At 45.0% G+C, this 25357-nt stretch overlaps 2 protein-coding genes across 3 annotated transcripts in view; one reads left to right on the top strand and one right to left on the bottom strand.

Moving 5' to 3' along the window:
• LOC118373090 (zinc finger FYVE domain-containing protein 16-like) overlaps positions 1–17844 on the top strand; it is a 44231-nt gene extending 26387 nt beyond the window's left edge. The window contains exons 5-16 of one of the 2 annotated variants that reach the window (XM_035759159.2): positions 3436–3612; positions 4294–4397; positions 4711–5065; positions 5348–5503; positions 7335–7559; positions 9249–9331; positions 9876–9980; positions 12817–12967; positions 13515–13758; positions 13848–13953; positions 14159–14335; positions 15998–17844. In XM_035759159.2, coding sequence (XP_035615052.1) covers positions 3436–3612; positions 4294–4397; positions 4711–5065; positions 5348–5503; positions 7335–7559; positions 9249–9331; positions 9876–9980; positions 12817–12967; positions 13515–13758; positions 13848–13953; positions 14159–14335; positions 15998–16156 — 2042 coding nt within the window. In that variant the 3' untranslated portion in view covers positions 16157–17844. Of the gene's footprint in view, positions 1–3435; positions 3613–4257; positions 4398–4710; positions 5066–5347; positions 5504–7334; positions 7560–9248; positions 9332–9875; positions 9981–12816; positions 12968–13514; positions 13759–13847; positions 13954–14158; positions 14336–15997 lie in introns of both variants that reach the window. The other variant, XM_035759158.2, reaches the window with a different exon arrangement.
• Positions 1–25357, bottom strand: part of LOC127930804 (uncharacterized) — a 300690-nt gene that overhangs the window by 189870 nt on the left and 85463 nt on the right. The window lies entirely within an intron of this gene.

Genomic DNA, 25357 nt, shown 5'->3' with positions numbered 1-25357 from the left:
TTGCTGTATAGGAGTGTCTGTTAAACGTGAGGCTTGGCCAAGAGAGGTGGCGGAACAGTTGTTTTGATTACTTTTCACCATTATTGTTTACTTCGGCTATATACAACAAATGCTATTAGGACATGGCAAACATCCCGTGAAATAATGTTGATTCGCTACAGCACAGAACATGCGTATGTCATGGTCCAGATGTGTGTACAGCTGTTATATGCAATGTCTCAGTGTGTGTGTTTTGTGGGTGTGTGTGCTGTTGTATTATTCTATCATATTTACTATAGCCTATTGTTTATGCATATTGTGTTGAAACTATACACGCGACCTTAAAATGCAGTTATTAGGCCTACGCTAACAAAATTGGCTCCAACCTTTGAGCTACTAGTATGGTAGGCATACCTACATTATTTTTTGTTTTTACATGAAAAAAAATATATATTTTAAAAATTCTCCCCACTTTCGTGGTATCCAATTGGTAGTTAGTCTTGTCCCATCGCTGCAACTCCCGTACGGACTCGGGAGAGCCGAAGGTCGAGAGCCATGCGTCCTCCGAAACAACCCAGCCAAGCCACACTGCTTCTTGACACAATGCCCGCTTAACCCGGAAGCCAGCCGCGCCAACGTGTCGGAGGAAACACTGTGCGACTGGCGACTGTCGGCGTGCATTGCGCCCGGCCCGCCACAGGAGTCACTAGTGCGCGATGGGACCAGGACATCCCTGCCGGCCAAACCCTCCCCTAACCCGGACAACGCTGGGCTAATTGTGTGCCACCAAGTGCAGAGAGGGGGCTTCAGCAAATGTTCAAAATTCACCTTCTGCTACCATTTCTGTCAAGCCGTCTACGCATACAGTTTGACGCGTAGGTTAGATAAATCCAACGTGTGGCACCACACAGAACGCACTGCAACCGCCTCTCCAACGCAGCGTTTCCATTGGAAAAGGCTTCTGGTGTACCAACATCCAATGCCGCTGTCGTTTCATTTATATTATACAGTGGCTGTATTTGGATACAGTGTAGGCTAGCCTGTGTGTTTTTACCAGCAATTTATTTTGTGAAAAGCCAAATTTGTATTGTTTTTATTTATTTATCATAACATCCCTATGAATAGCCTATGTTCACAAAGGCCTAGATTGTACAGTGCCTTAAGTGTTCCTGACCCGTTGACTTTTTCCACATTTTGTTATGTTACTCCCTTATTCTAATTGATTAAATAAAACAAAATCCTCAGCAATCTACACACAATACCCCAACATGAAAAAGCGTTAACTGTTTTTTTTGTGCAATTTTTAGCAAATGTATGAGATTTAAAAAAAATCAAATGTAAACTTATTTACATAAGTATTCAGACCTTTTGCTATAACACTCAAAATTGAGCTCAGGTGCATCCTGTTTCCATTGATCATCCTTGATGTTTCTACAACTTGACTGAGTCCACCTGTGTTAAATTAAATTGATTGGACGTGATTTGGAAAGGCACACACCTGTCTATATAAGGTCCCTCCGTTGACAGTGTATGTCAGAGCAAAGACCAAGCCATGAGGGTGAAGGAATTGTCCGTAGAGCTCAGAGACAGGATTGTGTTGAGGCACAGATCTGGGGAAGGGTACCAAAACAATTCTGCAGCATTTGAAGGTCCCCAAGAACACAATGGTCTCCATCATTCTTAAATGGAAGAAGTTTGGAACCACCAAAACTTTTCCTAGAGCTTGCCCCATCGGCCAATCTGAGCAACTGGGGAGAAGGGCCTTGGTCAGGGAGGTGACCAAGAACCTGATGGTCACTCTGACAGAGCTCCAGAGTTCCTCTGGGTAGATGGGAGAATCTTTCAGAAGGACAACCATCTCTGCAGCACTCCACCAATCAGGTCTTTATGGTAGAGTGGCCAGACGGAAGCCACTCCTCAGTAAAAGGCACATGACAGCCCTCTTGGAGTTTGCCAAAAGACACCTAAAGACTCTCAGACCATGAGAAACAAGATTCCCTGGTCTGATGAAACCAAGATTGAACTCTTTGGTCTGAATGCCAAGCGCCATGTCTGGAGGAAATCTGGAACCATCCCTAAGGTGGAGCATGGTGGTGGCAGCATCATGCTGTGGGGATGTTTTTCAGCGGCAGGGACTGGGAGACTAGTCTGGATCGAGGCAAAGATGAACATGGCAAAGTACACAGATCCTTGATTTAAAAACCTGCTCAGGATCTCCGACTGGGGTGAAGGTTCACCTTCCAACAGGACAACGACTCTAAGCACACAGCCAAGACAACGCAGGAGTGGCTTCGGGACAAGTCTCTGAATGTCCTTGAGTGGCCCATCCAGAGCCTGTACTTGAACCCGATTGAACATCTCTGGAGAGACCTGAAAATAGCTGTGCAGCAACACTTCCCATTCAACCTGACAGAGCTTGAGAGGATCTGTAGAGAAGAATGGGAGGAGCTCCTCAAATACAGGTGTGCCAAGTTTGTAGCATCATACCCAAGAAGACTGGAGGCAGTAATTGCTGCGAAAGGTGCTTCAACAAAATACTGAGTAAAGGGTCTGAATATTTATGTTAATGTGAAATATAGATGAGCAAACATTTCTAAAAAAAAATGTTTTGCTTTTTCATTGGGGTATTGTGTGTTGATTGATTGAGGATAACAACAATTAAATCAATTTTAGAATAAGGCTGTAAAGTAACAAAATGTGGAAAAGGTCAAGGGGTCTGAATACTTTCCGAAGGCACTGTTCCCTAAAAGTGGTTTGTTCATTTGAACCGGTTCTATTTTTGCCTCGGTTTTTCAGGCTGTTTCAAACCCCAACTACACATTTTAAAACGAGACCTTGTGAGATTATCAATGACTTTATATTGCTTTAGAGTCATATTTTTATGAGAATGAATGTAAAAGTAAACATGAAATGTTATGTATAATACACCTTCGAAAGGCATATGATTCTCTCCTATGGTTTTAAATGCTTTATTATAAACTGGGTGGTTCTGGGAGCCCTGAATGCTGATTGGCTGAAAGCCATGGTATATCAGACCGTATGCCACGGGTATGACATGTATTTTTACTGCTCTAATTAATTACTTTGGTAACCAGTTTATAATAGCAATAAGGCACCTCGGGGGTTTGTGGTGTATTGCCAATATACCACGGCTAAGCGCTGTATCTGGGCACTCTAGGTTGTGATGTGCTTAAGAACAGCCCTTAGCCGTGGTATATTGGCCATTTACCACAACCCCTCGGGGCCTTAATGCTTAAAAATTACACTTTAAAGACAGTCCGGGTTACCCGGGGGAAAAAGTGATTTTAATTCTAAGAGTGGAACATTTGTAAAATGTCTCACCTCTCCCTCTATCTCTCTCTCTCTCATCTCCCCCTCTATCTCTCTCTCTCACCTCCCCCTCTATCTCTCTCTCTCACCTCCCCCTCTATCTCTCGCTCTCATCTCCCCCTCTAGCCCAGGCTCTGGAGCGTATGATGAGTCCGACAGGTCCGAGCCCGAACCCCAACGTCCCGTCAGAGTACTGCAGCACAATCCCCCCGCTGCAACAGGCCCGGGCTGCAGGCACCCTCAACTCCCCTCCGCCCACCGTCATGGTGCCCGTCTCCGTGCTCAAAACCCCCTGCAGCGACGGTACTTATGCACCCCTTGAACTAGTATCAAGGGTTGCTGTTGTATAATGGTGTTCCCAAAAGGGATAAACATCCTCTTGCTCTCCATTGGATAGCTTAGCCAGCCACAGTTTGGCTATAATGAAAAATTTAGATTTTTATCATTTCCATTTTTACCAGATTTCCTGTTTTTATTTTCCCTTGTTTCTCATTTGTATTCAGTGTTTCCCCTATCATTTTTCCAATGGCTTACGCTGTGTTATGCTGAGTGACTCAAACATTATAACAAAATCAATGGGGGCCCCATGCCATGACATTTTTGGAATTTTAGATTCTCCCAGACTGTCTTTATTTTGGTGATTGTTAGTTCGACAAAGATCTTATTTTAAAAATATATATCTCCATTATCTTTTCGACATATTTTATATTTGGTTTAATTTAATTTAATTTAATCCCTTAATATGATTTCCCCCCAAAATCGTATCTTATATATTTTTTTAAATATTCTTTTTATCGTAGTTTTGGTGAGTGGCGGCAATGTTTTAGCAGCGGCCGCTAATTTAATATTGGGAAACACTGGTATAAATTTAGCGCTCTAAACAACACTTTAAATAGGGAAATGGGGAAAATGACAGAAATCCCTGTCCCTGTGTGGTGGATGTGTCAGGTTGTCCTCGTGAGCAGAAGCGTGTGTGGTTTGCAGATGGCATCTTGCCCAACGGAGAGGTGGCCGACACCACCAGGCTATCTGTGACTGGCAGAAGGAGTTCCCAGGAGTCCAGCCCTGTCACACCAGACCCCCCTACGGTAAGAGGAGGAGCTCTATATAGACACACACCCACGTAAGAGGCACCTACTCTTTCAAGGGTTTTTCTTTATTTGTACTATTTTTTACATTGTAGAATAATAGTGAAGACATAAACTATTAAATAACACATATGGTATCATGTAGTAACCAAGAAAAAGTGTTAAACAAATAATGAAAAACCCTGTAATGAGAAGGTGTGTCTAAACGTTTGATTGGTACTGTACACACACACCCATTGTAAAATCCCTAGACGCACACGTTTGTTTATTTTCTCTTTCATCCCATCCATTTCTCATCCGCCGTCTCTTCCAGGCTGGCAGCAGAGTATCCCCTGGCTTTGCAGCGGTGTCTGAGGGTGGTATGTTGGCCCCTGAGGTCCCAGCAAAATTGGAGGTTGTGCGCCCCCCAGTGTCAGGGCCCTGGGACTACAGCCTGCTGTGTGGGCTAGGGAGCTGCGTAGAGAGGAGCCCCAGTCTGCTGCCAGAGGATGACGAGGGCCTGCCACCTCTACTCATCACCACCGGAGAAGAGGAGGGGGGAGGAGATCTATTGGTGGAGGAGCGACCCGCCCCCTGCCAGATCCTGCTCCTATTGGAGGAGGGAGGCCCACGACCTTTAACGTTTGTCCTCAATGCCAACCTGCTGGTCAATGTCAAACTAGTCAGCTGTGAGTAGAACATCCATCTCTACCCTCTTGTAAAGTGGCTTCCTCACCTCTCCCTTCCTTTGTCTGCACTGATCTGAAAAGATGGGACTGTTGAACGCAATATGGTGGATTCCTACCGGGTACATTCCCTGTCCACTTTCTTCAAATCAGTTCAGGTGATGGGAAGGTGAAAAAAGAAAGGGTGTTACCTTGGAGTTTTGAGATCAAACGCAAACCTCCTTATTCCTAGTCCCAGTCCCAAACTAATGTGTTTCCTCACGGTGTGTCTCTACTCTCCTGTAGACTGCAGTAGGAAGTGCTGGTGTCTGGGCTCCAGTGGTCTACAGACAGTAGGGCAGAGGGAGGTAGTGTTCATCCTGGAGTGTCTGTCTGAGGAGAGATCTCTGCCCAAAGACCTGTTCACGCTGTACCTCTCCATCTACCAGGATGCACAGAGGGGTAGATGCACGCACACACACACACACAGCCTGTTCCTCTCCATCTACCAGGACGCACAGAGGTAGACGGAAACACACACACAGACAGACCTGCACGCATTTTGCATACCATTCACACAATTTTAGGTCCATGTACAGTGGTACGAAAGACGACCCTGTGGTTTCTGACTCAGCCGTCTGAAATTGGAGCTGAGCCAATCTGAGGACTTGGCCGAGGAGAAGAATTCTCTGCTCCGACGAGCCCCCAATTGATTTGGATGTGATATGAAAGTAGAGGGCTGTATGTTTCTAGAACCGTACCGCAATTGAGAATCGATTCACGTTTAGATGGAGTGGTTGGCTGTTTTGGTATCCAGAGCAAATGCACCTTTCTAACAGAACATGTAAGGTTATGGAGGGTTTTACACACATCCACACTTTTCACAGTAGCTGGACAAAATTCAATATAAAGAGAGGGAGAATGTCCACTCACCGTTATACTGCTCCCAATTAGGCCTATATTTTATTAACCTAAATCGGAACCATTTTACAGATCACATTCTCACATCTCCAGAAGTTGCAGTGCAAGTTGTCCCAATTTTACCAGGAGGCTAAATCAATCTAATACATGTGGTTGTAACAAAATGAAAACGAAAAACAAGCAAATCATTTTTTTTTTTTTTTGCGACAACAATAAATACATGTCCAATGTAACGTCGTAAAATCACGAGGTTCTCATCGCTCGTTTAACGATGGGCATGGACACAGCCTAGATCATGGACGTTATTTTACGCAGGTCCAGAACGGGACCTGTCTGACTAAAATAATGTGGGCCTGCCTACAATGCATAGATAAAAAGGGAATGTCCGCTCGCTATTTTACTCCTCTCAAACTTGATATTTTAATAAAGCTTTGGTGATTTTAAAATGTATTTCCAGTTGAATTCAGGAGCCAAAACCATTTATCGACCGTCTGGACTACTTCGGGATTGCATTGGCAGACAAAAGAAAAAGCCTTCGTTGAGAGGAGGCTATCCTTGGTTTTTAAGAAAATCAAACGCAATGGGATTTTTTTTGTATGTTTCTAAATACGACGTATACAGGCACCATTACGCAACTCTTGTTCCATGCGCATATGGGCAGTGTGCGTCATGGCTGGATAGGCTGCGTTCCGTTTGTCAAAGTTCACGCCATAACGAACTGCGTTACCTCTAAAACCAACTTTTGGTGGGTCTTAAATATCCTTATCAGCGGTGCCTGAAATTTGATCTCGTTTTTAAGGACATGTCTAAAATATTTCCACCCCGCACATCTGAGCGCAAGAAAGACTGGTGAATTGTCGAACCTGGCGTTAGGGCTGGAAAATGACATTTTGCCAGTGCGCTCGTTTTTACATGATGAAATTGCTAACTAACGTGCGTTTGACACGATCACCGCCTTAACACCAGCCAAAAATAGAGCCCTAGGTTTCAGGAAATCGCAGTTACTGGTTCCTCAAAAAATACTAAATGCTCCAGTTTCCTGATGGTGGGAGTTGACTGACCCCCTTAGGTCCTCCCCTCTACCCAACATAAGGCCTACTCAACCATCAAAATCCTAGGGGGAGCCCTCATTTGTACATTTAAACATATTTCTAATACTCAACTGAATAGCAACCAGTTTAGTACCCATAAGTCTATACCCTACCATTTCTACTGAGGCGGTCTTCTGCCAACATCATTAGGCTAAAAAAAAGTGCATTTGCCTGTGATTTGAGCAGTGTGGGTGTTGCATAGCGTGTCGTCGGGGGGGTGCTGCCACCCCGCTGAAGTGGTACTCTGCACACACTGACCTCTGTCTCTCCCCCTCCCTTAGGGAAGTTTGTGGAGGAGCTGGGCAACGTGGCGTTCACGGGTAGTTTCCTGGGTAGTAAGGAGCACGGCGGGGTCCTGTTCTTCTCCCCTACCTTTCAGGCCCTGGAGGGCCTCTGTCTGCCTCCACAGCCCTTCCTCTGTGGCCTGCTCATCCAGAGGCTGGAGGTGCCCTGGGCCAAGGTCTTCCCCCTTAGACTGCTCCTACGGCTGGGAGCAGAACACAGTGGTGAGCCCCCAACAGTTACTCGCCTTGTCTAGGTTCAGTGGTAATAAATGCATGGTAAATAGTTCCATAAACATTACATATGGATTTGCATTCATATCTGCATCAGAAGTACCAATGCAGAATTACAAGACTTTTCTATTTTTTGAGTTATTACATAAATCCAATTAGAGTGTCAAAGTCATTCCGGAAAATGTTTTTGCAGGGTGGGACATTATGTGGATGACCCGGCAAGCCAGCCTATTCCCTATAATTTAAACTCCAACAGAAATAACTTCAAATGTAGAACTTCGAATTAAACCAAATAATTTGCCCTCATGACTACAGGTTTCAATGTCATTTTTTGCCAATTTGCAAAACAAATTCTCTATGAATTTATTGTTACAAATAAGCTTGCACGTTTGCTAGCCAACTAGCCTGCTAACATTAGCCCTACCAGCCGGCTAATGTTACGTTAGCACTGCATGAGTCAGCCAGTTGCTATCAACACCAAACTTACAGCTACATTAAAGTAAACCAACGTTTTGGAAATACATAGTGCCATCTAACCAGGTATCAAATAATGTTACCGGTATATGCAGTTATTTAAAGTAGAGGGAGCGGAGACTTACTGATTGACGGCTGAGTTAGCTGCCAATGAGAGAGGCGCTTCAGAGGGAGAGGCCGTTTCACTATCTGAGGGAGAGTCAGCTAATCCAGTTATCTAGAGGGGGCGGAGACTTACTGATTGACGGCTGAGTTAGCTGCCAATGAGAGAGGCGCTTCAGAGGGAGAGGCCGTTTCACTATCTGAGGGAGAGTCAGCTAATCCAGTTATCTAGAGGGGGCGGAGACTTACTGATTGACGGCTGAGTTGGCTGCCAATGAGAGAGGCGCTTCAGAGGGAGAGGCCGTTTCACTATCTGAGGGAGAGTCAGCTAATCCAGTTATCTAGAGGGGGCGGAGACTTACTGATTGACGGCTGAGTTAGCTGCCAATGAGAGAGGCGCTTCAGAGGGAGAGGCCGTTTCACTATCCGAGGGAGAGTCAGCTAATCCAGTTATCTAGAGGGGGCGGAGACTTACTGATTGACGGCTGAGTTGGCTACCAAAGAAGAGCCCATGAGAGAGGCGCTTCAGAGGGAGAGTCCGCTAATCCAATTGTGATACAGTGAGGTAAATCCAAAGTAGATCAATTCCAGAGTCAATAATCCAGACGCGGGCGTTTGGTCACAGGAGACGAGGGTAAGAGTCAACAATAAGATAGCGATCGGAGGAAGGCTCCAGGCAGATGGAAATGATCACAACTGGACAGTCAGCTACTGTAGCACCCTAGTACTAAGCTCAGGTTGAAAAACTCTGGTAGCCCACTTCACAGATATCATGCGGCCCCCACGTGTGGGGAATCTACAATTTAAGTTACTAAGCCTTTGACCACATTGTTACTTTGAGTAAAAACGTACACTTCCTACCCTTTTTTTAAATCAGTTTTTCTGCTAGACGTTTCAAACTTTTGAACTTGGCCAAGACCTAGATATGTGCTTTAGCCTCTAGACTATTGAGATCACCTCTTACTTTGACTCTACTTTACAAACGTGGCCATAGTTTACAGTAATGACCTGATGAAATAATAATGAAATTATTGGCAACAAGTGTTTAGACTGATGTTGAGCCTGATTCTAGTGACCTTTGACCCTATGTGGGTTGTGTTGCAGTGTACCCCAGTACGCTGGTCAGCGTCCGCTTCAGAGAGACTGTGTTCAGAGAGACCGGACACACCATCATGAACCTGCTGGCTGTAAGTACACACACACACAAACAATTTTATTGTTATTTATTTTATTATACTTCAGAGTATCTTTTTTTCTTTTTGATCAATCTAAACTTTGAATATAACAATTCACATCAAACCTGAAGCTAAGCAGTAAAAGTAGGTCTCCAGCCCTGATTTAAAGCCGAGTTAAGAGAGATCTCCCTGATCCTCTGGGATGATCACTGAGCCAGCATATGCTGTGCAGTGCTCCTGAGTTCAGGTGAGGGCCAGCCGACAGAGGACCGGGATGACACACACAGAGCTAGATCAGGACTCCTGTGGGAGAGACACTGCAGTAGTTTGGTTCCCTGCCAACTTTTCACTGCTGGGAGAGAGGAGCCTGTGAGGGCAGGTCTAACTGGATTATCATACCCTGTCTGTTACAGCTCTGAAACATCTTAAGATACTGTGTGTGTTAGTCTTTTCAAAAATGATTGTCTATGACGCATGTCATATGTCTGAGAGAATGTAGTAGGTCACATGCTATTAATGCCCTCAAGTAAGTTCTGTGTTGCGTTTTTGTTTCCAGGACCTGAGGAACTACCAGTACAGTCTGCCTGCCGTGGAGGGCCTGAGGATCCACATGGAGATGGGCCACAGCTACATAGACATTCCCAAGAGTAGCTTTGCTGAGGTAAGACATTTTGTTTCTATCTGGTTTGAAGGACAACGTTAAAGTTTCAACTTTTCTTTTCAAATATGCAGTTCCTTCAGGAAGTATTCATACCCCTTGATTTATTCCGCATTTTGATGTTACTGCCTGAATTCTAAATGGGTTAAATGCATGTATTTCTCTCACCCATCTACACACAATTCCTCATAATGACAAAATTCAAACCTATTTTTAGAAATGTTTGCACATTTTTGGAAAATGAAATACTGAAATATCTCATTTGCATAAGCATCTACACCCCTGAGTCAATACTTTGTAGAAGCACCTTTGGCAGCGATTACAGCTGCCAAGTCTCTAAGAGCTTTTCCACACCTGGATTGTGCAACATTTGCCCATTTATTATTTTCAAAATTATTCAAGCGTTGTCAAATTGTTTGTTGATCATTGCTAGACAACCATTTTCAGGTGTTGCCAAAACTCTAACTCGGCCACTCAGGAACACTCACGGTTTTCTTGGTAAGCAACTCCAGTGTAGATGTGGCATTGTATTTTAGGTTATTGTCCTGCTGAAAGGTACAAGCATATACCCATAACATGATGCAGCCACCACTATGCGTGAAGATATAGAGCGCGGTACTCAGTAATGAGTTTTATTGGATTTACCCCCACATAACACTTTGTACTCAGGACACATTTTTTACAGTTTTACTTTAGCACCTTTTTGCAAAAAGGATGTATGTTTTGGAATATTTATTCTGTACAGGCTTTCTTTTCACTCTGTCATTTAGGTTAGTATTGTGGAGTAACTACAGTGTTGTTGATCCATCCTCAGTTTTCTCCTATCACAGCCATTCAACTATGTAACTGTTTTAAAGTCACCGTTGGCCTCGTGTTGAAATCCCTGAGTGGTTTCCTTCCTCTCCAGCAACTGAGTTGCCTGGATACCTGTATCTTTGTAGTGACTGAGTGTATTGATACACCATCCAAAGTCTAATAGCTTCACCATGCTCAAAGGGATATTCAATGTCCGATTGTTTTATTTTTTACCGGGGCGGCAGCGTAGCCTAGAGAGCGTTGGACTAGTAACCGGAAGGTTGCGAGTTCAAACCCCCGAGCTGACAAGGTACAAATCTGTCGTTCTGCCCCTGAACAGGCAGTTAAACCCACTGTTCCTAGGCCGTCATTGAAAATAAGATTTTTTTCTTAACTGACTTGCCTAGTTAAATAAAGGTAAAAAATAAAAATAAAACAAATCTAGCAATAGGTGCCATTCTTTGCGAGGCATTTAAAACCCTCCCTGGTCTTTGTGGTTGAATCTGTTTTTAAAATGTACTGCTTGACTGAGGGACCTTACAGATGTATGTGTGGGTACCGAGAAGAGGTTGCGCACAGCGTTAGTCCATGAAATTTATTATGTGACTTGTGACTCAAATTGTTACTCCTGAACTTATTTAGGCTTGCCACAACAAAGGGGTTGCATATTTATTGACTTTTCTAATTAATAATATAAAAATATACATCTTAGAAACATAATTCCACTTTGACATTATTCTATGTAGGCCAGTGACAAAAAAAAATGTCAATGTAATCCACTTTAAATTCAGGCTGTAACAACAAAATGTATAAAAAGTTGATGGGTGTGAATACTTTCTGAAGGCCCTATGATCGATGACGGAAGCAGCAGCACAAGTATAGCAAGCCAAAGTGTGTGCGTTCTCAGTTCATCTCGTCAACAACATATCAACAATCTGCTGACGAAAACATCGACATATCCCCTTAATCATCAACAACATATTACCATCGCCATCCTCAGCGTCATCATGCCTAGCCTACCACCACCTCTTCCCTGTATTCAAAAGGGCAATGGCCATTGGGGTGAAGGAGTGTTAAGACTTGTTAATCTTAACGGTTGGTTAATCTAAACCAGGAAACTTGGAACTCATGGTGTAGAAGGTGGGCACAGTCAGACAGGATGGATTCTGCCTTCCTCACCACTTGTCTGCTGGACTCCTGGTGTAGAAGGTGGGCACAGTCAGACAGGATGGATTCTGCCTTCCTCACCACTTGTCTGCTGGACTCCTGGTGTAGAAGGTGGGCACAGTCAGACAGGATGGATTCTGCCTTCCTCACCACTTGTCTGCTGGACTCCTGAGATCCTACTGCCTACTTTCACTATTCTAGTTAGTGCATCTTTGTTTGTTTAGCTTTTACACCAAGGTTGCAGTACCAGCAAATCAAAGAAGACGTTAAGACCGACTATGTACAACTTGACTACCTGGACAAGTCAGGAAACTCAGGAAACTGAGTTGAGACCAAAAAGGCATTGTTGGCCCTTCTTTCACAACATGTCAGTGTGACTAAAAGTTAAGTTTATTATCAGTCATTGTGCCAAGATACTTGTAGTTGTCTACAGTGTCTACCACCTGGCCCTTGACAATAGTGTTCTGAGGGGTAGGGGTTTGACGCCTGAAATCCATACACCCACATATCTTTTGTTTTTTTTGTCATATTCATTTGTAAGAATTCACTGTCACACCAAAAATGAGCAAAATCATTAACAACAGGGTCATGGGCACTTTCATCAGCACGCAGGAGACTGACTATTAGTCGTCCGCAAACATCAGGACCGGTAGCGTTAGAGCTAACTAGCATGATTATGCTAAGGCTCGGCTATGCTAACATGCTAAGCCAGGTTGCTATATGCAATTCACGACCTGAATTTTTGGGGGGTGGGTGTATAAAACCCCACCAACTTGCCATTGGTAGGTGGAAGAGTGCCTTCTGCAGGTGTTAGAAAGAGCTGGAGATGTGTGTGTCGATGCATGTATAACTTTTTGTGTTTTTGTGTTTTTTCTAGATGCTGAAGGTGGTAAACGTATCTAACGAGCATGTGATCAGTGTGGGCGCTGGCTTCAGCTCTGCGGCTGATTCCCACCTGGTCTGTTTCCAGAATGACGAGGGCAACTACCAGAGCCAGGCCAACAGCCGGCCTGGAAAGACACGCACAGGTCAGTACTAGAGGTCAGAGGACTGTTTTCTGTTTTCGAAGAACAGGGTCGTAAATTTAAAAAATGTATTTAGCCTTTATTTAACGAGGCAAGTCAGTTAAGAACAAATTCTTATTTACAATGACGGCCTAGGAACAGTGGGTTCAGGCCTACACCCCGGCCAATCCCGGAATACGCTGGGCCAATTGTGCGCCACCCTATAGGACTCCCAATCACAGCCGGATGTGATACAGCCTGGATTCGATCCGGGGACTGTGGTGACGCATCTTGCACTGAGATGCAGTGCCTTAGACCGCTGCGCCACTCGCAAGCCCGAATTCAAGAGGGCACAAAAATGTTTAGTTGTGGACAAGTTCAGGTAGTTCCTTCCTGTCTCAGTCCATTTTCTTAATTTTGGTGTATAATGAATATGACTCTGATAAGAAGCAGGTGTGTCATGACCTTAGATCCTATAGGTCACAGGCCAGTGACTCGAGCCAGTGCCTCCATGTAACCTGAACTGTTTATATACCTGCTGTGTTACTCAGTCTGTGACCTTATTGTCTAGTTACGGGGGCCAGCTTCGTGGTATTCAACGGTGCTCTGAAGGCTTCGTCGGGCTTCATCGCCAAGTCGAGCATCGTGGAGGACGGTCTGATGGTGCAGATCCCCCCAGAGACCATGGAGGCCCTGCGCGCCGCCCTGAGGTTGCAGACGGACTTCCACATCCCCTGTGGCAAGGCCGACGGAGGGGAGCTCCGGGACAACATCACCGTGCGCTGGGTCGACTGGAGTTCCCCCGTCAACGCTGGGTAAGGCTAATACACACGTGCATTTACACGCGCACACTGGGGATTTTCTCCCAGGTGCATGATTGGTTAATTAGTTTGTGTCCTTACAGTGTGACCAGTGGTGTGGACGGGAAGCCTCTGGAGGGGGTCCACAGTGTGAGGATTCAGCAGGACACAGAGTTTGAGTCGGACGGACGCACCATCAGGTGTACTGAGGTGGGAAACACACAGTTCATACGATACACTACTTTTATTGTCCATTTGCATGGACATTCATTTTCTGGGGTCAACAGTGTATTACAATAACAATTGACCTACATGTGAAGTCCGAGTTCTGTTCACCTTCTCTCACCATCACAACTCTCTGAAACAATTCAGTCTCACTTCCACTGGTCTGTCTGTCTGACTCTTCCTGTCCCAGGTGTTCTACGTGTTGAAGAATCCAGACGTGATCCTGTCTGCGGTGCTGCCGTCCTGCTGTGTGTTCCAGAGGGAGATGGCTGTGGCCAGCTGTAGTGCTCTGACCCCTCACCTCTCTGTCCTGTCAGCCAGCGGCATCAACTCCCTCGCGCTCCGAGTCTCCACACAAACAGACATGGTAAATAACATCAATACACTATGAAAGGCACTGGGTATCAACTCCCTCGCCCTCCGAGTCTCCACTATGAAAGGGACTGGGTATCAACTCCCTCGCCCTCCAAGTCTCCACTATGAAAGGGACTGGGTATCAACTCCCTCGCCCTCCAAGTCTCCACTATGAAAGGGACTGGGTATCAACTCCCTCGCCCTCCAAGTCTCCACTATGAAAGGGACTGGGTATCAACTCCCTCGCCCTCCGAGTCTCCACTATGAAAGGGACTGGGTATCAACTCCCTCGCCCTCCGAGTCTCCACTATGAAAGGGACTGGGAATCAACTCCCTCGCCCTCCGAGTCTCCACTATGAAAGGGACTGGGTATCAACTCCCTCGCCCTCCGAGTCTCCACTATGAAAGGGACTGGGTATCAACTCCCTCGCCCTCCGAGTCTCCACTATGAAAGGCACTGGGTATCAACTCCCTCGCCCTCCAAGTCTCCACTATGAAAGGGACTGGGTATCAACTCCCTCGCCCTCCGAGTCTCCACTATGAAAGGGACTGGGTATCAACTCCCTCGCCCTCCGAGTCTCCACTATGAAAGGGACTGGGTATCAACTCCCTCGCCCTCCGAGTCTCCACTATGAAAGGGACTGGGTATCAACTCCCTCGCCCTCCGAGTCTCCACTATGAAAGGGACTGGGTATCAACTCCCTCGCCCTCCAAGTCTCCACTATGAAAGGGACTGGGTATCAACTCCCTCGCCCTCCGAGTCTCCACTATGAAAGGCACTGGGTATCAACTCCCTCGCCCTCCGAGTCTCCACTATGAAAGGGACTGGGTATCAACTCCCTCGCCCTCCGAGTCTCCACTATGAAAGGGACTGGGTATCAACTCCCTCGCCCTCCGAGTCTCCACTATGAAAGGGACTGGGTATCAACTCCCTCGCCCTCCGAGTCTCCACTATGAAAGGGACTGGGTATCAACTCCCTCGCCCTCCGAGTCTCCACTATGAAAGGGACTGGGTATCAACTCCCTCGCCCTCCGAGTCTCCACTATGAAAGGGACTGGGCATCAACTCCCTCGCCCTCCGAGTCTCCACTATGAAAGGGACTGGGCATCAACTCCCTCGCCCTCCGAGTCTCCACTATGAAAGGGACTGGGTATCAACTCCCTCGCCCTCCGAGTCTCCACTATGAAAGGGACTGGGTATCAACTCCCTCGCCCTCCGAGTCTCCACTATGAAAGGGACTGGGCATCAACTCCCTCGCCCTCCGAGTCTCCACTATGAAAGGGACTGGGCATCAACTCCCTCGCCCTCCGAGTCTCCACTATGAAAGGGACTGGGTATCAACTCCCTCGCCCTCCGAGTCTCCACTATGAAAGGGACTGGGCATCATCAACTCCCTCGCCCTCCGAGTCTCCACTATGAAAGGGACTGGGCATCAACTCCCTCGCCCTCCGAGTCTCCACTATGAAAGGGACTGGGTATTGCGCCTCTTCTTACCAGGCACTTGCGGACAAATGTGTTTATGAAAATATCTATCATTTAGATTTTATTGATTGCTGTATTAATAAAATATTGTACTAGTCGGTGTTACTGTTCCATCTCTGAAACATAGTGACTGTATGCCTGTTGAACAGTACAGTCATACTATATCTCTGTCTGCGTTTGTGTGCGTCCCAGGTGGAGTACCAGGCGGGTTCGGGAGGCAGGCTCCTACCCCAGCGCTATATGAACGAGCTGGACAGTGCTCTGATCCCTGTCATCCACGGAGGCTTGGCCAGCGTACCACAGACGGCCATGGACATGGAGTTTATCTTCTACATCACACACACCATTTAACACACACACACCATTTAACACACACACATACAGTCTCACACATGGAAACGCACACACTTAAACACACACAGTACATGCAAATACAAACACGCATATAAACACGCAAGTTCAGTTGCGCACACACACACACACAAACTTTTAGACACACGCAGCCTGGATGTCTTTGCACAGAGAAAAACGCTAGAGCTCAGAGGACCATGGACAAGCTGGCAGAACCTGAGGACACAAACAGCCATTAAGACATGGCTTGTGACCGGGCTGAGGAGACATGCACAGCCAATCAGGCGTAGCTAACGACTGAACTAAAGACACGCCGCCAATGGCAGGACATTCCCACATAATCTCTCACTGGAGGCCAGAGGCCTTTTGTCCCTGGATGGACAGTGGGGAAACTGGAACACTGACGTGACTTTCTGTCTAACAAATGTCCCGCTGCTTTAACACACAAACACTAAACACATTACAACGACCAAAACTATCCTGACACTGACGATTCTCATCTCTTCCTCTTCTGCCTTCTCGGCTCCTTGCTGGTATCGGTCTGTCAGCCAGTCAAGGAGCAACTTGATGAATGTTTCCAACCAACAAAGATGTATTCACTGTATATTTAGAATGACCACATGGTAAGAAATGATTAATTATAATGATGCTACTTGATTGACAGCTGTACACCACACTTGAGAGGAGACAGCACGAGACTCTGTCCATGTGAAAGGTTAATCGTCATTTGAGGATGTGAATGCTATTTTAGAACGAGGAAATGGCCTCTGAAGTAGCTTCTCGTAAAAGGCTGCCATTCTAGAATGACGTTTCAAACTTCCTCTCTCTTCATCAGAGTGTGTTCCATGTGGCAGACCAGTGTGCAGCCGCGTCTCCATGTGGCAGACCAGTGTGCAGCCGCGTCTCCATGTGGCAGACCAGTGTGCAGCCGCGTCTCCATGTGGCAGACCAGTGTGCAGCCGCGTCTCCATGTGGCAGACCAGTGTGCAGCCGCGTCTCCATGTGGCAGACCAGTGTGCAGCCGCGTCTCCATGTGGCAGACCAGTGTGCAGCCGCGTCTCCATGTGGCAGACCAGTGTGCAGCCGCGTCTCCATGTGGCAGACCAGTGTGCAGCCGCGTCTCCATGTGGCAGACCAGTGTGCAGCCGCGTCTTCCATGTGGCAGACCAGTGTGCAGCCGCGTCTCCATGTGGCAGACCAGTGTGCAGCCGCGTCTCCATGTGGCAGACCAGTGTGCAGCCGCGTCTCCATGTGGCAGACCAGTGTGCAGCCGCGTCTCCATGTGGCAGACCAGTGGTATCTGGATGTTATGTGGGAAGTTCCCTGACACAACTCACTGTCCCGTCTTGTCCAAATGTATAGAAGGTAAATGTCACATATACAAATTGTATTGAGATTTTTTTTTTAAGCTTTAAAGTACTATTTTTGGAAACAGTTCCTTAAATGGAATCAAAGTTTATATTTTCGATAGGATGTTGGTGAGCTGAGTCACTTTCGCAGGTGTAGTACCGATAAAATCAGAGGAGCACAGAGAAAAATATGTGAAGAGTTCCCTTTAGTCCCCTTGATGTCAACTGAAATGTAACATACCAGTGGGATTAGTCCACCAAGTCGAACCAAATACTGCTGCAAAACATGAACATTTGCACACAAAAAATATATGAATAAAAAGGCATTGATTCACTTTCCTATTTGGAAAGATTGAGACTCTCACGAACACAATGGTGTTCTCCATTTTGATCTACGTCCCCCACAAGCGTCTTGGGACTTGGCTGAAGTCGGTACAGACAGTTTGGGCTACACACTAATAGGACCCCTCTGTGTAAAGGTGAGACTCACGACCACGCACATGTCAGTTGTTTTCCTCTAGTACGCCCACAGGCCTCACAAGACTTGTCTGAAGGTACCTGGTACCAGTCAACAAAATTGTATTCAGACCCCTTCTTTCACATTTAGGTTACAGCCTTATTCTGAAATTGATTAAATAAATAAAAATCCTCATTAATCTACACATCACCTCATAATGACAAAGAGAAAACAGGTTTTTAGAAATCACATAACTTATTTACATAAGTATTCAGACCCTTTACTACGAGGCTCGAAATTGAGCTCAGGTGCATCCTGTTTCCGTTGATCATCCTTGAGATGTTTCTACAACTTGATTGGAGTTCACCTGTGATAAAATCAATTGATTGGACATGATTTTGGAAAGGCACACACCTGTCTATGTAAGTTCCCACAGTTCACAGTGCATGTCAGAGCAAAAACCAAGCCATGAGGTCGAAGGAATTATCCGTAGAGTTCATGGACAGGATTGTGTTGAGGCACAGATCTGGGGAAGGGTACCAAAACATTTCTGCAGCATTGAAGGTCCCCCAAGAACACAGTGGCCTCCATCATTCTTAAATGGAAGAAGTTTGGAACCACCAAGACTTTTCCTTCCTAGAGCTGGCCGCCTCGCCAAACTGGCCTGAATGCCAAGGGTCACGTCTGGAGGAAACCTGGCACCATCCCAACGTTGAAGCATGGTGGTGGCAGCATCATGCTGTGGGGATGTTTTTTAGCGGCAGGGACTGTGAGACTAGTCCGGATCGAGGGAAAGGTGAACGGAGCAAAGTACAGAAAGTTTCTTGATGAAAACCTGCTCCAGAGTGTTCAGGACCTCAGACTGGAACGAAGGTTCACCTTCCAACAGGACAATGACCCTAAGCACACAGCCAAGATAATACAGGAGTGGCTTTGGGACAAGTCTCTGAATGTCATTGGATGGCCCAGCCAGAGCCCGGACTTGAACCCGATCTAACATCTCTGGAGAGACCTGAAAATAGCTGTGCAGCAACGCTCCCCATCCAACCTGAGAGCTTGAGAGGATCTGTACACCTCCCCCCCCCCACACACACATTGTGTCATCTCAATGCTTCCATATATGGTAGTGTTATATGTTCTAGTTCCCACGTCCTGTCCAGCAGTAACAGGATGTGCTGCATAAATAAATGACTGATTTAAAGGTGGCTGCTGTATCCTCACTAGCACATTGCTTAGCTTACCTGATAGTTTCTGTCCTCAGTGATTCTACATTTTCTATTGTGAGGACTGTGCCCTGTCTTGTTGAAATGTCAATCACTTACAGAATCTTATGTATTTAGGCCCCAGACCTGGGAGAAATGGGTAGTTTGTCTAAGAGAGTGATTTCATAAGAAAACGTTGCCATTAACCACCAGGTTAAGGTCATGTTTAATCTTCTTGTGGTTAAGGTTTGGGTTAGGTGATATGTGGTTACGGGTAACTGCTGCCGTGACTCATGCATGTGCTATAAGCTGACTGTGAATTGGGATTAGTCAACATATTTTGATTTTCTATTAAACAACTGAGATCTTTTAAGTTCTTGTTGGGAGTTCCAACTGTTAGCTAAAGTAAATGCTCCATTGATGTGAACAACCACATGAGAGATGGAGAGCGTGAGAATAGTTTTCAAGAAATGTACATAAATGATAGATTTTCTGTCATTTGTATCAGGAGTACATTTGTTTTCGAGGTGTAAAAAAAAAAAATGTATTCTTCTCACTTATGAGTGATTTAAGAGAACTTTACAATTAGTAAACTTTCCAATTCAAAAAATAATCCAATTCAAAGAATATTTTTGCTTTTAAAAAAAAGAAGGTTAAAATGTATTGTTTCATGTAATTCACCCGTATTTATTCATTAACACCAGCTTTATTTGGTAAACCTGGTATCTGGGTCTCATTGAGCTCTTTAAACAATATTCATTTATAAATATTTCACCTTTACTAAATAAAATCATAGCTTTATGTAAATTGCTTTTGTTTTTCTGATTTAGTTTTATTGACTGCTGGATTGTCTCTTCCCCTGCTGCCTGTTGTTTCTTTCTACTTCATTCACCCACCAATCAAGTTCGCTGTGCAGTAGGCGACAGCCATCAGAGATGGTAGTAATGTTGTTAGTACTACAGCATCCTCATACATCTATGAAGTTCTGATAATACTTATGACAGGGGTTCCCAAACTTTTTTTGACCCATGACCCCATTTTGATATAATAAAAAAATTGCGACCGCACCATGTAAAAAAAGAAGGGGAAAAAAGAAAACGATGTAATCAAACAGCCAATTTTATTAGTTTTTTTATTTGTGTCCCTAACAGTTTGTTACAAGTCAGTCTGACAGTACATTCAAAGTATTTCAATTTCAATTTGAAGGAAGTATGGTTTGAGGTGACTAAATGCCACGGAAAGGTCATCAGGCACTAATTGTGCATCATCTGTGTAGAAAATATACTCCTTGCTTTCTTTTTTCTCTCCAAATCGTATTGGTGCCTGGTCTTATCCTCTCTGTTCTAACAAGACTTGTGAGCAGGGAAACCGTTCAAAAGTTAGATCCACATTTGTAAGAAAACAGAAACCGTCGCATTTAGCGGATATCGGAGGTTACTCACATAACGGTTCTATGAACCAAACTGAACATTTTTTTTTCTCTTTCCAGAGTTTCTCTTGCGACCCCATTTTCAAATCAGGCGACCCTTAGTTTAGAAAACGCTGACTTATGAGTTCATAATGTAAGTGTAGTTGAAACATTTTTATAATTTATTTTTAAATGTATATGTATTCGCCAAATCTGATTGGATCATAGATGAAGACTATTGTTAGTTTGTGTAGACCCTCCCGAGTGGCACTAGTGATTAAAAATAGAAAGTGAAGTGTTCTCCAGTGCAAGGGTGCAGTACAGGCAGTAAGTAAACATTTCACGGTAATTGTATTCGCTGCATGTGACAAATTAAAATTTGATTTGAGTCTTCTAGAGCTGGGTGCACATGAGAATTCTGCTGAAACCGAACAGACCTGTCATATTTTGTAGGACTTTTTATTTGCTTTTGTTGCGATGAGTTTACCCCCAGTATTTGATCTGTCAAGTTTCTTCTGTCCCTCATGGAGATATGATTTCTCTGGTGGTGTAACTGTGTGTGCCCACACTGGCTTTTTCCCATTCTACAGTCAGTGGACAAGGTAGGCTACGCACTCAACTTAAAGACCTGGTGTTATGGAGTGAATGCCATAATTTTTTTTAATGTGTTTTAGGATATTGAATTAGATGTTTTTTCCGTTCAACAAAATGTAATCATTGAATTCAAAAATGTCACTTTTGTATTCCATGATTTGAAATGGAATTGAATGAATACTGCATTGTTTTAAAATTCAATTGAAATGTAATTGCAAATTCAATATTTATACAGTGTACAAAACATTAGGAACACCTTCCTAATATTGAGTTGCACCCACTTTTGCCCTCATAACAGCCCCAATTCGGCAGGGCGTGGACTCTACAAGGTCTCGAAAGCATTCCACAGGGATGCTGGCACATGTTGACTTCAATGTTTCCCGCAGTTGTGTCAAATTGACTGGATGTCCTTGGGGTGGTGAATCATTCTTGATACACGCAGGAAACTGTTGAGCGTGAAAACCCCAGCAGCGTTGCAGTTCTGTTCAAAGGCACTTCAATCTGTTGTCTGGCGCATTCACCCTCTGAATGGCCACATACACAATCCATGTCTCAATTGCTCCAAAATAATCGTTATTTAACCTGTCTCCTCCTCTTCACCTTCAGATTGAAGTGGATTTAACAAGTGACATCAATAAGGGATCATAGCTTTCATCTGGTCAGTCTATGTCATGAGAAGAGCAGGTCTACCTAATGTTTTATACACTACGTTTCAATATATTAGATATTGCATTCATTTTCTGTGTAGGTCCATGTCAAAACGAAGAGTGGAAAACGGCTAGTTTTAATTTCTGAATTTGAAAATCAGAAATGCACTTTCATTTATTGTGTCAATTGGACATGGAAATAACAGAATTGTTAACACATTTATAAAAACTAATTTTTGATTTGTTCATACCTGGAAGTACACTCCCCCTCGTAGCATATTCACCTGCTTTAGGGGGGTACGTTAACAGACTAGATTGGCAGCACAGTACACTCTCCCTCGTAGCATATTCACCTGCTTTAGGGGTGAACATTAACGTTAACAGACTAGATTGGCAGCACAGTACACTCCCCCTCGTAGCATATTCACCTGCTTTAGGGGTGAACATTAACGTTAACAGACTAGATTGGCAGCACAGTACACTCCCCCTCGTAGCATATTCACCTGCTTTAGGGGTGAACATTAACGTTAACAGACTAGATTGGCAGCACAGTACACTCTCCCTCGTAGCATATTCACCAGCTTTAGGGGTGAACGTTAACAGACTAGATTGGCAGCACAAAGAAGGGATTAGACTGTGTGAGTGTGACTGGAAGATACAAACACAAATGTTAGCTAAGATGCAGAACTTATTATAAAGTTAGCATGCCAATAGAACAAACTCAACTGAATAAAGTTGGCGTGCACTATCTGACTAGCTAGTACTACCTGGTTACTGGCTGCAGTCATGCGAGCTAGTGGAAGTAAATTAACCCCTCAAACTGCTCCAAGATGAAGCTGCCTGGCCAGAGCTGACATTAAAGTTCTCAACTTCAACACCTGCTCACCGGTCAGAGCTCAGGGTATTTCTTCAATATTCTAATCCTCCCATCGTTAGATCAATGACATCACACATTCTATCCACTAAAAGCTTTTCAACCCTACTACCATACTAATGCAGATCTCCTACTTCCACCCATCCCTCCAACCTTTCTAGACCAACCAGATTGTAGACCAACTACACTATAGACCTTAGAGACCAATTACATCATTGATCCAGACAAATGTTTCCTTTTCAAACTCCTCCGGAATTTAAACCTTAGTCTCAAAATAAATTACAAATATTTTCTCACACATCCTGAGCAGCAAAGAATTAGGGTCAATGTCTGTATTGAACTCCAAACTTGAATCATTAAAGACATTCTGGATTAAAACCTGCCTGAAAGCTTTGTTCATTCACTTCAGTTAACTCACTAATAAAACCATGTGGATCGTTGCAGTTAAGTATGACTTCATAAAGAACGTCAGAGGATCTGTATCGTCTGGGATGTAATTTTATATTGGTTCATTTGTAATTGTTTTAATTTACATTTTACATTTACATTTAAGTCATTTAGCAGACGCTCTTATCCAGAGCGACTTACAAATTGGTGCATTCACCTTATGACATCCAGTAGAACAGTCACTTTACAATAGTGCATCTAAATCTTAAAGGGGGGGGGGTGAGAAGGATTACTTATCCTATCCTAGGTATTCCTTAAAGAGGTGGGGTTTCAGGTGTCTCCGGAAGGTGGTGATTGACTCCGCTGTCCTGGCGTCGTGAGGGAGTTTGTTCCACCATTGGGGGGCCAGAGCAGCGAACAGTTTTGACTGGGCTGAGCGGAAACTGTACTTCCTCAGTGGTAGGGAGGCGAGCAGGCCAGAGGTGGATGAACGCAGTGTTTTATGTTTTGGTACATATTACTCATTCATACCACTTGTTTAAAAGGCAAAGGAATTCCAAATCTGCTGGCCCAAGTTGCGAGCAAGAAGATAATTTCTGAAGAGCTGCTGCCAGAATCTTTGGAAGCAGCCACGTCCAGTGACATAATAAACAACAGGAAAGGATCCAAGACGGAGCGAGACTTGGGATGAAAGAGGTGCAGGAGCTGTCTTATTTTTTTTTTTCAAGTTGGTCCATGTTCACAGAAATTCCCAAACGACATGATGCTAAAGAGACCTCTGGTTATTCACTGTGAAGGGTTCATACACATTTTGACAGATGGAATTTCATCACTTTTCCATGACTCCGTTACTTTTAACCAAATGTCCATTACCAATAATTGGTGGCGTTTCTATGTAGCCTACATGAAAAAGTCAACATACAGTAAATGTAGTATTGACACTAGAAGGCTGCTGGTCTCTGATTCCATGTAGGCCTACTATCTCCTGCCATTGCACCCTTGATCAAGGCTCTTACCCCCCTACAAAGTAGAATAACAGAAATAGCAGAAATTCGTTAGTGGGTCGTCCTTCTGAGGAGTATTTTTTTAAATAATTATGTATTTTTGTTGTTGTTTTTTTATCCTGTTTGACCCTGTGCCCACCCATGTCCACCCATGTCCACCCATGTCCACTCAGGCCCACCCATGTCCACCCATGCCCACTCAGGCCCACTCAGGCCCACTCAGGCCCAGTCCCCATGCCCACTCATGGCCCACCAGGCCCACCCATGTCCACCCAGGCCCACCTATGTCCACCAGGCCCCCAGGCCCACCCATGCCCACCCAGGCCCACCCATGCCCACCCATGCCCACCCATGCCCACCAGGCCCACCCAGGTCCACCCATGCCCACCCATGCCCACCCAGGGCAGGCCCACCCAGGGCCACCCATGCCCACCCAGGCCCACCCATGCCCACCCAGGGCCACCCAGGCCCACCCATGCCCACCCAGGGCCACCCAGGCCCACCCAGGGCCACCCAGGCCCACCCATGCCCACCCAGGCCCACCCAGGGCCACCCAGGCCCACCCATGCCTTCACCCCTTTGTGTGTTGAATCTGGGCTTGTGATATCCCACTTTGTTTTATAGAAGAGCCTGTATGCAGTTTTACCTGCCTCTCCACTAATTATCCTACTATATCATATAGCTAGATAGCACAAGATTATTTGTTTTTTCCTGTCATCACACTATACCCATTTAGAAACAGAGACAATGAATTGATAGAAGCGTTATTAACAGCAAAATATTGGAGATGGTTATTTTAAAACGTTGAAAAAGAAAAATCACTCATTCATTTCCGTTATGGCAGCTTTTCCCTCCGGTCCTGGGAAACACAACGTTTCTGTTGTGTTCCTTAGTACTACACAGCTGTTTCAAATTATCAAAGCTTGGTGATGAGTTCGACGTGCATTTCTGTGCACACGACATCAAATTCGTTTCTGATGGATGCTGCATGTTCCTTGAATAGCGCAGAATAGTTTTCGGGGTACACTGCTTTTTGACTTCTAGCCTCCCAAGGATTAAAATATTTGAGGAGGAACAGGAAAACATGCAGCTGGAGAGAACCGTTCTCAGGCTGAAAAGCCGATCAGCCACAAGGTGGTCCTCCAGGACACAGGCCACAGAAGCGGTAATACAGAGCCTGTCCGCGATCCATGAAGCCCAGAATAAAGCACCATCACCATACAACGCCACAAGCCAATGGAAAAAGCTCTGAAAAATTAGCACATTTGAGTTTTAAATG

This window comes from Oncorhynchus keta, chromosome 6 (genome assembly GCF_023373465.1).
Source record: "Oncorhynchus keta strain PuntledgeMale-10-30-2019 chromosome 6, Oket_V2, whole genome shotgun sequence".
Classification (NCBI taxonomy): Eukaryota; Metazoa; Chordata; class Actinopteri; order Salmoniformes; family Salmonidae; genus Oncorhynchus; species Oncorhynchus keta.
This window is presented reverse-complemented; position numbering and strand designations above follow the sequence as displayed.